Genomic DNA, 13633 nt, shown 5'->3' on the forward strand with positions numbered 1-13633 from the left:
TGGAAGAGTAAACTCAAAGCCTTGTAAAGACTGCTAGCCAAGCTTTCCTGTTACTTTTTTTTCTGCCCAGGAAACTTTATGAACCAAGTTTTAACTTTTTTGTCCTTTTGAGCCCAAATACTCCCTAGAGTCCATGTAGCATAAAAACCATGTGAGGAGGTAGGACAAGTGAACTTTTGACCACATACCGCTGCATTTGTATGTAAATAGCAGCTGCAGCAAGCAGTGATTCTTCATGTAATGACATGACACCGGCATTGTGTTTCAGACCTCTTAAGTTTGGCTGACTCGCTGTGTGTCAGTCTTTGTTCGTCTGTCTGTCTATGTGTTTGCTGTTTTTTTCCCGTCCTGCTTTATTCCCTGTGCTTGCGGTTGTTTTTCCTCTAAATCGGCTGTAACTGCAGTGATGTGAAGTTCTTGCGGACAGTCTGTCATGTTTCTTTTTATCAGGGTGCTGTGTTGGTGCTTGGAGACAGTGTGGTGTGGTGGCAACGCCGTTCTGAGGCCGTGTTGTTGTGTGTATTTTTAGTTGCCAGACACTCATTGGTCTAAGTGGCTTGTATTAACCACTTAGCAACAGAAAATGTCACACCACGAAGACGCTGTGCTCTCCTCGCTCTCCCAAGCTGTCTTTTTTTTTTATCTGTCACTGTCAAGCCTTCACATAGGTGCAACAGTATCCTTATACAAAGGCAGCTTCACATTATGAGTAAGTGAATTGTCTTTCCAACACGACTCTCTTTAGGTATGCTAGGGCTTGTTACAGTTGCCCATGCTGTCATTGCCAGCACATGCAGTGTGTCAGTCCAACACTGAGCCAGTGAGTCTGCCCCTCCAGCTTAGCCGCAGTCAGTCGGTGAGCAATGCTCTGGGAAATTAGTGCAGTGAAAGCATGCATGAGATGTGTGGGTGTGTTAGCTTTAGCATTAGGGCTAGCGCTCAGGTTTATGCCCCACGAAGCAGCTGGAATGTTAATACGGGAACTGAAGGAAACGGCACGGCAAACTTATCCTGTCTTATCCCCTTTTTCTCTCTCTCTTTCCTCCCACTCTCTATCGCCTACTGTCTCACTTCCCTCTCTCTTTTTCTTCCTCCCTGTGTGTGTTGAGTCACTTAGATATCCTCTCCTTTCACCTCCCCGCAGGCAGGTCTTTTTGGACAGAAACAAAAGGAGCGATGTGCCTCTTCATGTGGCTGTGGACTAGTCAGGCTTAAGCCCTTGGCAAGGAACAGCGGAGAACAATGGAAACGGCCCGGAGCCCCCACAGGGCAGTTCTAATGAGAAAACCCCCCTCATGTTAGAAACACTTTCTGAGCAACTCCTCAAAGTCCTCGGGAGATTAGCCCACATGTTTCAGCAGTGCTCAGGGTGGAACGCTAGGTCACATATTTATGCCAACTCTCGGATGATTATACCCGACAGCGCTGCAGATGTCATCTAGCCAACATTTATGCTGTTGATGCTGACAATTACGTAAACTAAATGTTAGTTATTTTCAGAGCGAGGCAGATACAAAACAATCAGCCGCATATTTCAGGGTTGTTCTTGGTCATTTCATCCCGAGGAGATCTCATATAACACACTGTCTCTGAAAGAATGGCTGATTGCACAAAGTAAAAAAAACAAAAAAAACAAGTTATAGCGCTTTTTGAAAGATAATTGGTAACATAAGTCCTCAGTTGACAAAATTATAACACTTTCACAGACTGGATCCTCAAGATTTTACAGATCTTAAAATGACGAACTTCATGTCTTTCCTCCCACATAAATGGTTATGTGGTGTTTTGGAAGTGAACTCTTTGGTTTCATTCCTCCCTCCCCTTGGTTTTCTGCACTCAGCATGTCTCTCCCTGCCTGTCACTGATTGACAGGCTGAAGAGAGCATGGGCCCATAAAAGAAGAATGCAGGTAACCGGGCTCTCTATTTGAACTTGGAACACAGGAAAGTAGGTTAAATGGATTGGATCTATTGCCTAACAGGGAGCAGCTGCCTGCCAGATTTAGCATTGGCTGACAGTTGTAAACACGCTCTTATCTGGTGATGCAGGGGACACAAGCCTGGGAGAGCAGTTACACACTGTTGACATGGGTTCCTGTCACTGGAGCACACTGAGCACACGGCGCTGTTGATAGCACCGCTTTGGCTGTTCTGAATATATCTGTCATTAATGTTTTGTTTTGATATGCATGCTTATGTTAAATCAGATCAGGAAAAAAAAAAAAACAGCCTGAATGGAATGCAGTGCACTGAAGAGCCGAGCGACCGTTTATACAGGATGTTTATAGCACTGGTGCCATTTGCACTGTAACCTCTCTCCTTCACCAGCCCTCACACATGCTAAATATATTCCTTTAAAAGGCGCTCACTGACGGCCACCTTCCCCACACACTCTCTCTCTCTCACACATACACACACATGCACAAACAGTGAGCTATTATGTCTGCAGGAGTTCAGGCATCTGGAGAGCAGAGACCCTCTCAGGTGACCTCTGACCCCTGGTGGCTGAGAGCTGTAGACTGACCCGAGGGCCTCTGGGAGACTTTCAGGTGACTCAGAAGGCTGTCAGAGGCTCTGTTGTATGCTGTGAGTGCAGGGTTTGTTGTGTCGCTGTCAGTAATCAAAAATACAACATGCATAACAGATAAGTGGTCTTTGTAGTATTTATTGCTTACCAGTCAAATGTGGTGAGCAACAAGCTGTTGTTGCTGTTTTGCAGACTTACTGCCAAAGTCTTATTAGCACAGCAGAGCTTTTTCAAACACAAGGCTTAATTGTGTAGTAATAGTAACTGTGCTGAATACTTTCAAAGGTTTTCAATGTGTGGTCCGGGGACCCTCATGGGTCCTTGAAAAGTTTCCAGCAAAATGAAGAATAGTTTAATTTCACAATAACTGAATTCACTTGAAATTTTTATGTTACAAAAAGATGTGATTATTTTAACATTATGCTTTCATCTCTCTATTTTAACTCTGTTTGTCATTGTCCAAGTATAAGTAATGTAATTAAACAAAAACCAAATATTATTTTATGTCAGAGTCCCAAGAGCAAAGTCACTTCCAGTGGAGGCCTGTGGCTTGATGAAGGTCAACTTGCTTGTCCTGAAGATGAAAAAGTTTAGGATGGTTTAGGATATGCTTTGTGCTGCTGTCAGCTTTTTCATGATGTGCGGCAGGAGCAGTGTGAGGTGACATGTGTGAACTCTTCAGGTTATTGTTATGACAGTGTCCCAGAAACCCAGTGATGCTGCTTTTTGACCAAACACAAACACAAGCTGATCAGTAAAGTTTAGTATTCAGCTGCACACACTGCCAGTGCCAGTGCTTCGGCTTTGCAGGCTATACACATTATTCATTTGCACCACACTGGCACGATTGCTGGCTCTGTGTTTACTGGAGTTTACTCGTCTGTTTTTTAGTTATGCTAGCTGCTTCCCATTATTCCCAGCATGTTTTCTTGCTGGCCGGTGTTTAGCAGAGTGTCAGTGCAGCTGCAGTGTACCCTGTCAAGGTAAACAAATGGCCAACAGAAGCTTCGCTCTGCCTGCTGCTGTTCAAACGCCAAGCCTCCCAGCAAACTTCATGTTGCTACGTGTCGCCATGGTGACGCTATCACAAAGAACTCCAGCTGGTTCTGTGTGTGTGTGTGTGTGTGTGTGTGTGTGTGTGAGCAAGAGAGAGAGAGATAGAGAGCAGACGGAGCCAGGCAGAGCCTCTCCAGCCTGCCCTCCACCCTCCTCCTCCTCGCTCTTGTTCCTCCGCCCCCTCAGCTCGTCTTGTCTGTCTGCTATTCTCTGCCCTCTCCCCTCTGGCAGACCCTCATCCCAAACACAGTGCAGCTGGGCTCAGCTGTCAATGTTCCCCCATACCAACCGCCCCCTTTCCTGGCCTTTGTATTTGTTTGGATGGTGGTAGATTTGCCCTTGGCCCCCGCGCGGGGGAGCCCAGTACTGTTAGCTCGCTTCTTAAGCCAAACTGGCTGCTCTTTGAAGTGGCCTCTTCTGTATCGCGCAGACACACAGATTGGAGATTACAAGGCAGCTTCCTGCCTTCAATCTGTCCACTAAGTAACATGAACTTCGTGATTGTATAAAGGAAATAGCATACACCTACACAGACAGAAACACACATGCACAGTCTCCAAATGGGACACTGTGATCAACGGAGCCAAAGAGGTGGCTAGCTGGTCTGTTTTTGTTCTCTAAGGACTGGAGAAATGAATGGAGACTTTGCTTTGTTTCAGGGGAGGGAGGGCTTTCTTTGATATTATCAAGCCCTGGGGGGTGGGGAGGCGCTGCCAGAAGGACTGCTATTCACACTGACTTGTCGGCATGGGACTTTTGAAGCATTTGTCAAAGAGGGATTTGGCCGAGTGCCACTAGAGTTTTGTCATTCACAAACTCTTCTCTTCTTTGGAATGACAAAGCTCGCAGCAGGCTGTACCTACCTCTGTGCGGGAAGAGAACTCAAATTCCACCATCCCTCTTCAATTAAGAGAGGCAGTCGTTGCCGGTTCTTCTTGCACACAAGAGATTGTGACTGATATCTTTCCTATCCTGCGATCAAAGTTACATTAAGTTGATACTTTGATGAATTGAGTGAGAAACTGTGTGCTAGTGGTGAAGTGGATTTTCCATAGTCCCTCTTAGGGATCTGGTGGAATCCAGTGTCACATTCCTCCTCCTGTCAAACATAGTGTCCTTGACTGCGTGTGTGTATGTCCGTGCATGTGTATGTGGCCGTGTGCTTGAGTGTGTGTGTGTGTGTGTGTCTGTCTGTGTGTGTGGGAGGTCCAGGGCTGTGTGTTCCCCTCCTGCTTTCATGGCTGCAAGGAGATCAAACTCTTTTCCCCCTGTGGAAACTTGGCCTCTGCCTTATCAGGATAGTTGTTTTGGTTCATTTTCCTCTCACTGCTGTAATGGCAAGAAGAGATTAGATGATTTCACTTTTCTTTTTTGGAACATCCCAAAAAAAAGAAAAAAATCTGAATTTCTCAAATCTGGCCACTGTAATCCTCGTGCACCGTTTATCTTTGCCAAATGTTTGATGTCACACTCCAACACACAGTCTCTGATATGGTCCAGATTGCTGTTGACAACAGTTTCTGATGAATGGGGAGCACATCAGTGGCAGGAAGTCTGTGGTCTCCATTGATGTGGAGTTTGAAACGTTAGGCTGGGCTGTGTCAGTGTATTTGTGTGGCTCTGTGTGTGTGTGTGTGTGTATGTATGTTCGCGGGTCTATGTGCGCATACGTGTGTGTGTAGGCATGTTCCGACCCCTGAGTGTGTTTACTTAACCTGTCTCGGCATTCAGAGCCCCTGTCATTCTCTGGTGTGTCTGGCCCTCGCCGTGACAGCTAGGTGGGGCACGGCGCGTCGTCTCCTGTTTCATACCGCTCTTTATTTGAGCGCATGAAAACCCTCTGTTCTTTAACCCCACTCTCGGCCTGTGAGGATCACACACACACGCTCGCACAGCCACCCGCCAGTGCACGCACATACACACCCACATGATGTGTGACTTTTAGATGACTTCAGGGGATAGCAGCTCTGAAAGGGCTGACATTCTATCCTTTGAACCTCCGCGGCCGATAGGGGCAGGACCTCGCCCTCCCTTGCTGTGTGAGCGCATGTGTGTGTTCAGAGCGTGTTTTTGTTCTCTCATCCCTTTTTTTGTACCCAGTGACCTTTTTGCGAAGATTAGCCCTACATGTCCATCATGTTTCCGAGACATCTGTGAACGAGCAGTCCGGGCGACGCTACATACCAAGGCATGTTCGGATGATTTTGCCTCTGCGATGGCTTTGACACAAATTCCTGTACCCTATAGATCTATCTTCAAAAGAATACATGACATTTGGAGGATTAAACGGAGACGCATTAAGTCATCTTCTTTTGCCTCCGTGGCTTGCTACACCACCAACAAAGACTCGCACATTAGCAACTGTGATCTAATCTCAACACAATCTTCCTCCTGTCTGAGTGCTTTCCAACTTGTAAAAACCTGACCAAGATCCTGTCTGGGATCATCCAGTGACTTGCTGGAAAGGGGGAGGATACGTGTCGACGCTGACAGAAAGAAGTGGATGAAGTCAGCCCTCTGTTCACCTCCAATATGTTAAGGCCTCTAAGGCTGTCAGTGTGACGACGAGACAAAGAAACACCACGTCCTGTCCTAATGGTTTTAGACATGGCTCCTCGTGCTGGGTGTGGTTGGCAACAGTTGTCTTCTGCGCACACATACACACACACACACACACACACACACACAGCAGCCGTGATCTCGCCACAGTAGGATGTTTGTCTTTTGTAGGGATTAAAGAGATCCAGGAAACTCACTGTCCTAGTTTTGCTGCACAGCGAGGAGAGCGACCTAGTTTTGATGATAGCACCGGGCCAGGAAGGGGATTCCAAGGCATAATGCAGTTAGGGGGGTGGCTGTGTTTTGTTTCTTTGGACAGGCCATGTTTTTTGTCTGTTGGCATGTCCTATACACAGCTACTGACTCAGTCTGTCTGTGAGAGGCTCCATTGTCTCTCCTAACCTGTAGCTGTAACCTGAGAGAGAGAGAGAGAGTGAGAGAGAGAGAGAGAGAGTCACTGAGCAGCCCTGTTGCGGTCGGCTGTCATGCTGATTTCAGTATGCTGTGATTTAATACACAGCCTTGGCTATGAGAGTGCACCGAGCTCCCTGTCTCTCTGTCTTCTATAGTTTCATTTAACTGCCGTGATTACTCTTAATTACGCATGCAAACAGCACCCGGTCACACACGCATACAGAGCTGCATTCAGCAAATCATTCTCAGTGTGTTCAATACGTGCGTAGAGACCTGGGGAGGTTTTAACCATCTAGATCAGTGGGTCAAGTGGCTTGCATGCTAATCCTTTTACTAGACTGGCTTTGATTTTGTAAAGTTGGCCCTAATCTACTGTCCATTTCAGCTCCAACACACGGGTCACAGACCTCAGTGTGTTAACCGTCACACAAACAATTTCCTGACATTGTCAGCCAGTGACATCACACCTTGAGCTTGTATTTTATTTTTGTTTGTTTATTTATTTATTTATATTTATGTTTATATTTATGTTTTTTTTTTTTTTTATCTTTGCTTTATTTTACTGTCTTATTTTTTTTTTATTTCCAGTATATTTTCATATTATATGCATTTTTTCTTCTTATTCTTCTTATTTTCTTCTTAGTCTCATTATGTCACTGTCATTTTGCACACACTGCATTCACCCTGTAATTCATTCATTTATACTCTCATTCATAAATTTCTGCTTCTTGAAATGGAGGTTGTGTTATATTTAATACCCCCCATTTGCTCTATTCCTAGTTATTTTCTGTTTAGTTTGCTACCTCCTGCTCTTTTCTCCTGCAGCACCCCACTTTCCCCACAGGGATCATGAAAGTTTCATTGCATCTTAAAGAACAAGCCCATTTTTGAGAGTCATGTATTCATTGGGTCCTCAAGGTAATCCATCATTATCTCTCTCTCTCTCTCTCTATTTCCCCCCACCCTGCAGTGTCATCATGCATCACTACCTACAAGAAGACCCCTCCCCCCGTCCCGCCGCGGACTACCCCATCCAAACCCTTCATATCCATCACAGCCCAAAGCAGCACCGAATCGGCTCAGGATGCCTACATGGACGGGGGCAGCGGCTCGCGGTCGGGCATCAGCTCCCAGCATGGCCTGTCCAACTCCACGGAGAGCATCGACAGCATGAAGGCCCTGACGGCCGCGATCGAGGCGGCTAACGCTCAGGTGCACGGCCCCGCCAGCCAGCACGTCACCAACAGCACCATCACCATCACCGCCACCGCTACCACCTCCGCTGTCGCCCACGTCTCCGCCGACAACAAGGCACAGAAGGAAGCACTCCGCAAGTGCCTCTCCATAGGGATCCAGGTCAGAGGATGGACCCCCGACTGAGTTCTGTGGCAGTTCTCTGACAACTCTCTGTTGTGAGATAAGTAGCTGACGTTCAGTGTGACGGTTTGTCCTCTCTCTCTCTTTTGCTGTTGCAGGTGGACCCAGAGGAAGCAGGGCCAACAGAGGAACAGTCCAAGTTCCAGTCAATAGGCATTCAGGTGGAGGATGAGCGATGGTGAGCAGAGAGAGAGAGAGCAAGAGACAAAAAGAGAGAGAGAGAGAGCATGAGGTTATAAAAGTGAAATCAGATAGCTCAGATGGCATGAATGGAAGAGCGCGAGAGAGGATAGTGTGAGCAGGAATAGGACTTATGGAGACAGAGGGAGGTTTGTACTGTAGTATGTGGTAAGAGTTGTTGCCCCCCCCCAGTCTAGCTTCCCCACAGCAGCTGTCCCCCAGCTCAGGGGAGGCTGGCGTCAGAGCCCCCTTCAGCCAAGGGGCCCCAAGTGACAGCTGGGCCAGAGGATGTGGTGCAGTGAGCTGGGGAGGTGGAGAGGGAGAGTTGACAGCCATCTGTTGCTCCAGTCATTGTGATTCAGGCAGCAGGCTACTTTTACAGCTCTGTGTGTTTGTGTGTGTATGTGTGGGAGGGAGGGAGAGAGAAAAGTGGACGGAGTTTTAGGCATTTGTTTAGTTCCAAGAGTGTGCTGTCAGCTACAGCTTCTCTTCGGGTTACATGTAGAAGAGAAGTAGCCTAGTAGGTTATGAATACTGTACAATTAGCTTGTATTACATCAGGCTTCTCCATGCCTGGTTATGCTCGTAGTAGCTGAATCGGAGTTGTGTAAAAATCATGCAGGCATATATGGCCTGTGTGTCAATAATGTCTGCTGGGGTCAATCCCATCAAAAGCAGTCACCCGCTATTTGGACGGGGAAGATGACACATTTAGCCACCATAGTGCTTCAGGAATTCAAAGAAACATCGTCTCAATCAAAGGTCAAGGTGAGGGCTGACTCCAGCACTTTAAAACACAGACTTTCACATACACACACACGTACACATGCTCAGTGTCAGGGCATGTGAGGGGCTTTCTGAAAGAGGAGGTCTCAGCTGACTGACCAAGCTTTGAAAAGGAGGCTGAGTGTCCTGAGTTGCCAAGGCAAATATTAACTCCTCTGGACGCTTACAAGTCTGCCTGTATGCTGGTTCTCGGATTCAGTGCCGAGTTTCAGCCATCGCATTTCATTGGTTAATGTTTGGAGTGGGTGGATAGGTATTTTTGTTGGTGCGTGCGTGATTGTTTACCTGTTGGCGTGCATTGGTACGTACATGTGTCCATGCATGTGTGTGTGTGTGTGTGTGCACGTGTGCCTGTGGTGTCCTGGGAGGTCTGGGCATGCTGCCCCTTACATTAGATTCCCAGACAGTGAGAGTGCCAAACTCCTGCGGCCTTCCCCCAGCACTCAAACTCCCTTTTTTGTGTCTGTGTCTGTGTGTGTGTGTGTGTGTGTTTATATGTAGCAGTTATAGGTCATAACCTCACCTTGCTGTTTGAACTAAGATTAGGCCTGTCTAACTGAGAGGGAGTGGAAGAGAGCTATAAAAGAGATGAATGCTACAAACAAGACATATGTCTGTACAAAGGCTTTACACAGACTCACACTGTCTTTCCACTCATGTTGGGCAGTGAAGTTGATTTCATTCACACAGGCCACTTAATCCCACATGAATGCCTACACGTGACCCTTGCACAGTGATTTGAAATGAATATCCTTTTATCAGTTATTTCCCTTTAGGAGAGCATTTTACAAAATGGCAGGGATGTGATGTGAGGCTATACAGGCTAGGTAGCATTAACTGATTGATTCCCAAGCCATGTCAGATTTGCGTTGGTGGTCACCAGGTGGCTTTGCAGTCACAGGGGGCGAGGAATGTTGCTTATGGTCATAGTGACTAAACCATATGTACAACCATCTTGAGAAGTCAGATTAACCGAGGGGACAGCTAGACCTCCCTGTCTTTTCTGTCGGGGGCCAAACAGACTGACAGTTTGTCATTACCGGGGTAAGAGAAGCAAACACCGGAAAGCCTCAGGTATATGCAACTTTTGAGTGTTGATTTGTGGTCCATAATAGCATGCGTGGCTCTGTGCACTGTATACTTCATCGGTCAGCATCGCTCTTTCACCTCGGTGCAGAGCTCCATCCTGGCTCCAAATTAGTAGGTATGTTCTCTTTCTGTTTTTAACTGTATTGCTGGTGCGCTCCTGGCACATTTCTGGTGAATGGAAAATATCAAAGCCCTACAACAAAGAGCCTAGAGGTAAAGAGGCTGTCCGATGGAGGCAGTGGAATGCAAGTCTCCCTCTCTACCTCTAGTGTGATTTACAACTTTCCGTTATATACTCCACATGAGTGTCATAAGAATGCGGGCCTTTCTGCCTTTTTATTCACTTTCACTGACTCCTTTTTTCTCCCCCACTTGCTTTCTTCATATATTTACTGTCTCTTCTCTCCCGGTTGTTTGACTTTTCTCTGTTGTTTCTCTTCCTAATTCTTTGGCTACTTGCTATTTGTTAATCCCTCTCTCCTTCTCTCTGTCTGTCTCTCTCTCTGTCTGGGCCGTGTTTGGCCTTGCCTGCCTCTACCCCTGCAGGAAGTTGTTAGCGGGCTGATAGAAAGCAAGCTGAGGTCATTAGAGCCGAACACCTGCTCAGAGGAGTTACTCTTTAACTGCTGTGCACACAAACACACACACTTTGCAGGCGATGGTGCACATACATATACACACACGCACGGTCCTTTTGATCTACCCCCTAAGCCACTCCCTTTTTCCCTGTTCACGGAAGAGGAGAGATGAATGAGAAAGGGGAGGTAGAGATGAATGGGTAGAGTCGAGGAGGACTTGAGTGTCCGGAGATGGGCTGAGACAGACGTGATGGAGCAGGAATGATTTGTGTGTGTCACGCTGCGGGCGGGTCAAGCCGAGGTTCATGTGTGAGAGGGTTGTGGGTATGTACAGACACAAGGGAGCTCTCCAGGTACATGGAGGGTGCAGCTAAATGGCTACAGCAATGTTACCAGTGTTTCTTTTAAAGGCTGTTGACATTACTAAGCCATGACCTCTCACTGATTTGCAGACTTTTGACAGCAGACGTAGGCAAGTATGCGATGGGAGATTGTTTGTGAGAGTGTTATTGCTATTTTCAGTCATTAACAATCCCTTAATCTAGGCTCATTAATCCATACTCAGTACTATATTGTATTTACCTTGATAAGACAGTAGATACAGGCCTGTTTTTGTCCCCAAATCTTTACTTTTATTGTGCAGATTGCTATCATCTGTGAGTAATTATGTCTGTATATATAGTGTTTGCCGTTTGTGATTTTATGTAATTTTGGCTTGAGTCCCCTCTTTATGTGAGATCAAAACATTGTCTAATCAAACTAACTGGGCGCTACTAACAGTGTGCAGACCCTTTTTTTCTTTTTTCTTTTCACAAATATGTAAAACCAGACATGGCTAACATCATACCAAGACATATTTGGTATAGCACAGTTCTTAAAATACATTGTGTGCATGTGGAAACATGAGTTGGGCACAAATGTGTTCCCCTCAAGTGTCTTTTTTCCCCGTTTTTATCTGTTGTCATCGTATGTCTGAGAGCTATTATGTAAGTGTATCAAAGCCCAGACATTGTTCTTTGACTGATTCGATGAGCAGCGCTCTGGCATACTCTTGTATGTGTTCATAAAAGATGTGCTTTGAGTCTTGTACAGCTTCAAGTTGTAATCTGGCAGTGATTAGTCTGCTGGCTGTCTTGTCACTGCACAGTCAGTTGGCTAGTTTTTCTCTAACACCCCCATCCCTCTGGCCTCCCATTCATCACTGGGGTGGTGAGCTGCTCTATACAACGAGCCAAGTGCGTGTGTGTGTGTGTGTGTGTGTGTGTGTGTGTGTGTGTGTGTGTGTGCGTGTGTGTGTGTGTTTGTTGATTTTATCTTTGCACATGAGTGTGTGTGTGTGTCTATCTTGGCACCTAGTATGCAGGGACTTGGCAAAGACTGTCTGACAGGGGCACAAAGCCTCTGAGCCAAATACGACACGGCACACCCAGCTGTAGAAAAGGGTCCCAGGTGTGTGTGTGTATGTGTCTCTGTGTGTGTCTGTGCATGCGTGTGTTTGTGCGTGTGTATTTGCACGCGCATGTATGTGTGCATGTGCATCAGGCCCAGAGCACAGGCTGTGCTGTGACAGATGATTGCACACTCTGTTGCTTCTGAATGAGCCAGGTGACAACACACACACACACAAAGAGTTCTCTCTCTTCAAAAGCTGTTCACAGCCATCAGATATGGGATCGCTGTGATCATTTCAGTATCTCATAGTGGGAGCAACTCCAAGTACCCGGTGTTAACAGTATTAGCATAATTACTGCTAAAAGCAAGACACTAATGTGGTGTTACTGCATCAGTAAATGTGATCAATCGCCAAATGAAATCAGATCAGCTTAAGACGGAGACAGAACAGTACTTCTCCATCCTCCCTCTAACCTAACACTCTTCTTGCTCTTTTCAGTTACCGCAGGATGACGCGCTCCAACAGTGTAACCACTGCTGTGCAGGCTGACCTCGATGACCCTGCAGACGTCCCAGAGCTCCCACCACGCCACTGTGCCACCATGCCGCGGCAGCACTCCCGTGATGCTGCCACCTCCACCGTCAGTATTCAGGGCTCCGGGAACCACTACCATGCTTGTGCCGGGGACGACTATGGGGACGTGGGCTTCGACCCGTCCATCCTGCCCCCTCCAGACCCCTGGATGGACAGCGTGATTGAGCCTGTGGAAGAGGCCCTGGAGGCCGTGGGCCGATCGGTGTGTCCCCGCGATGGCCACTGGTTCCTCAAGCTGTTGCAGGCCGAGACAGAGCGCATGGAGGGCTGGTGTAAACAGATGGAGCAGGATGAGACGGAGAATGAGCTGCCTGAAGAGAGTGAGTTGAATTTATGTGACACGAATGAACAAGTCGGTGGATGAATGAGTGAACAGATTATTTATTATTGTGTCCTGCCACAAAATGATTTACCCCACATGGAATTACAGGCCATATTTTATTTATTGAAATATTATGGATCTGTCATTTTTAAAGAAGCTTCAATTGAGCTTGCTACCTAGGTAGGAATAGGTTCCCTATTAGGAAGCTATTTTGTCAGAAAGGTTACTTGAATTTAGACCTAACCAGGAAATGTCACATGACTATCGTAGAATTCAAGCTAGTTAATGCTCAGTTAGTTTACTTCTGGTAGGAGGACTAGCAGCTTGGCTGAGCAATTTGCATTACAGAACAACCAAAGTTTTCACCTCGCTGCACTTTCTTATGCACTTTCCTTGAAATTTAGCCAAGTCAAATAAGACAGATCAAAATAGGCCATATTTTCTACTTAATTAGGAAGTTTTCTTGCATATGAGGCGAGCCCTGTGTCGCCTTGTATTGTCCTACTCGTCTCTCAGTTTCAGTTTGTCCTGCTCCTTAATCAGTTTCAGTTTCAGACACAGTCTCTTCTTCTCTCCTCTTCTCTCTCTCAAAACATCCAACTGACTTAGAGAGTGCTGGTATTCATGGTATTGGACCACAATAGCTGCTTGTTCCTGTCTCAGGCCCTCTGGCCTCCACAGACATACCGGGCATACTTATCAATAGGGCACTGCTCGCCCCAGCCACACATCTGTCCTCTACATGTACTGTATTATGAC

General features: G+C 46.6%; 1 protein-coding gene across 1 annotated transcript in view; it reads left to right on the forward strand.

Moving 5' to 3' along the window:
* Positions 1-13633, forward strand: part of dlgap1b (discs, large (Drosophila) homolog-associated protein 1b) — a 51624-nt gene that overhangs the window by 31992 nt on the left and 5999 nt on the right. The window contains exons 5-7 of the mRNA XM_030079733.1: positions 7526-7911; positions 8031-8110; positions 12457-12872. Coding sequence (XP_029935593.1) covers positions 7526-7911; positions 8031-8110; positions 12457-12872 — 882 coding nt within the window. The remainder of the gene's footprint in view (positions 1-7525; positions 7912-8030; positions 8111-12456; positions 12873-13633) is intronic.

This window comes from Myripristis murdjan, chromosome 20, assembly GCF_902150065.1.
Source record: "Myripristis murdjan chromosome 20, fMyrMur1.1, whole genome shotgun sequence".
NCBI lineage: Eukaryota > Metazoa > Chordata > Actinopteri > Holocentriformes > Holocentridae > Myripristis > Myripristis murdjan.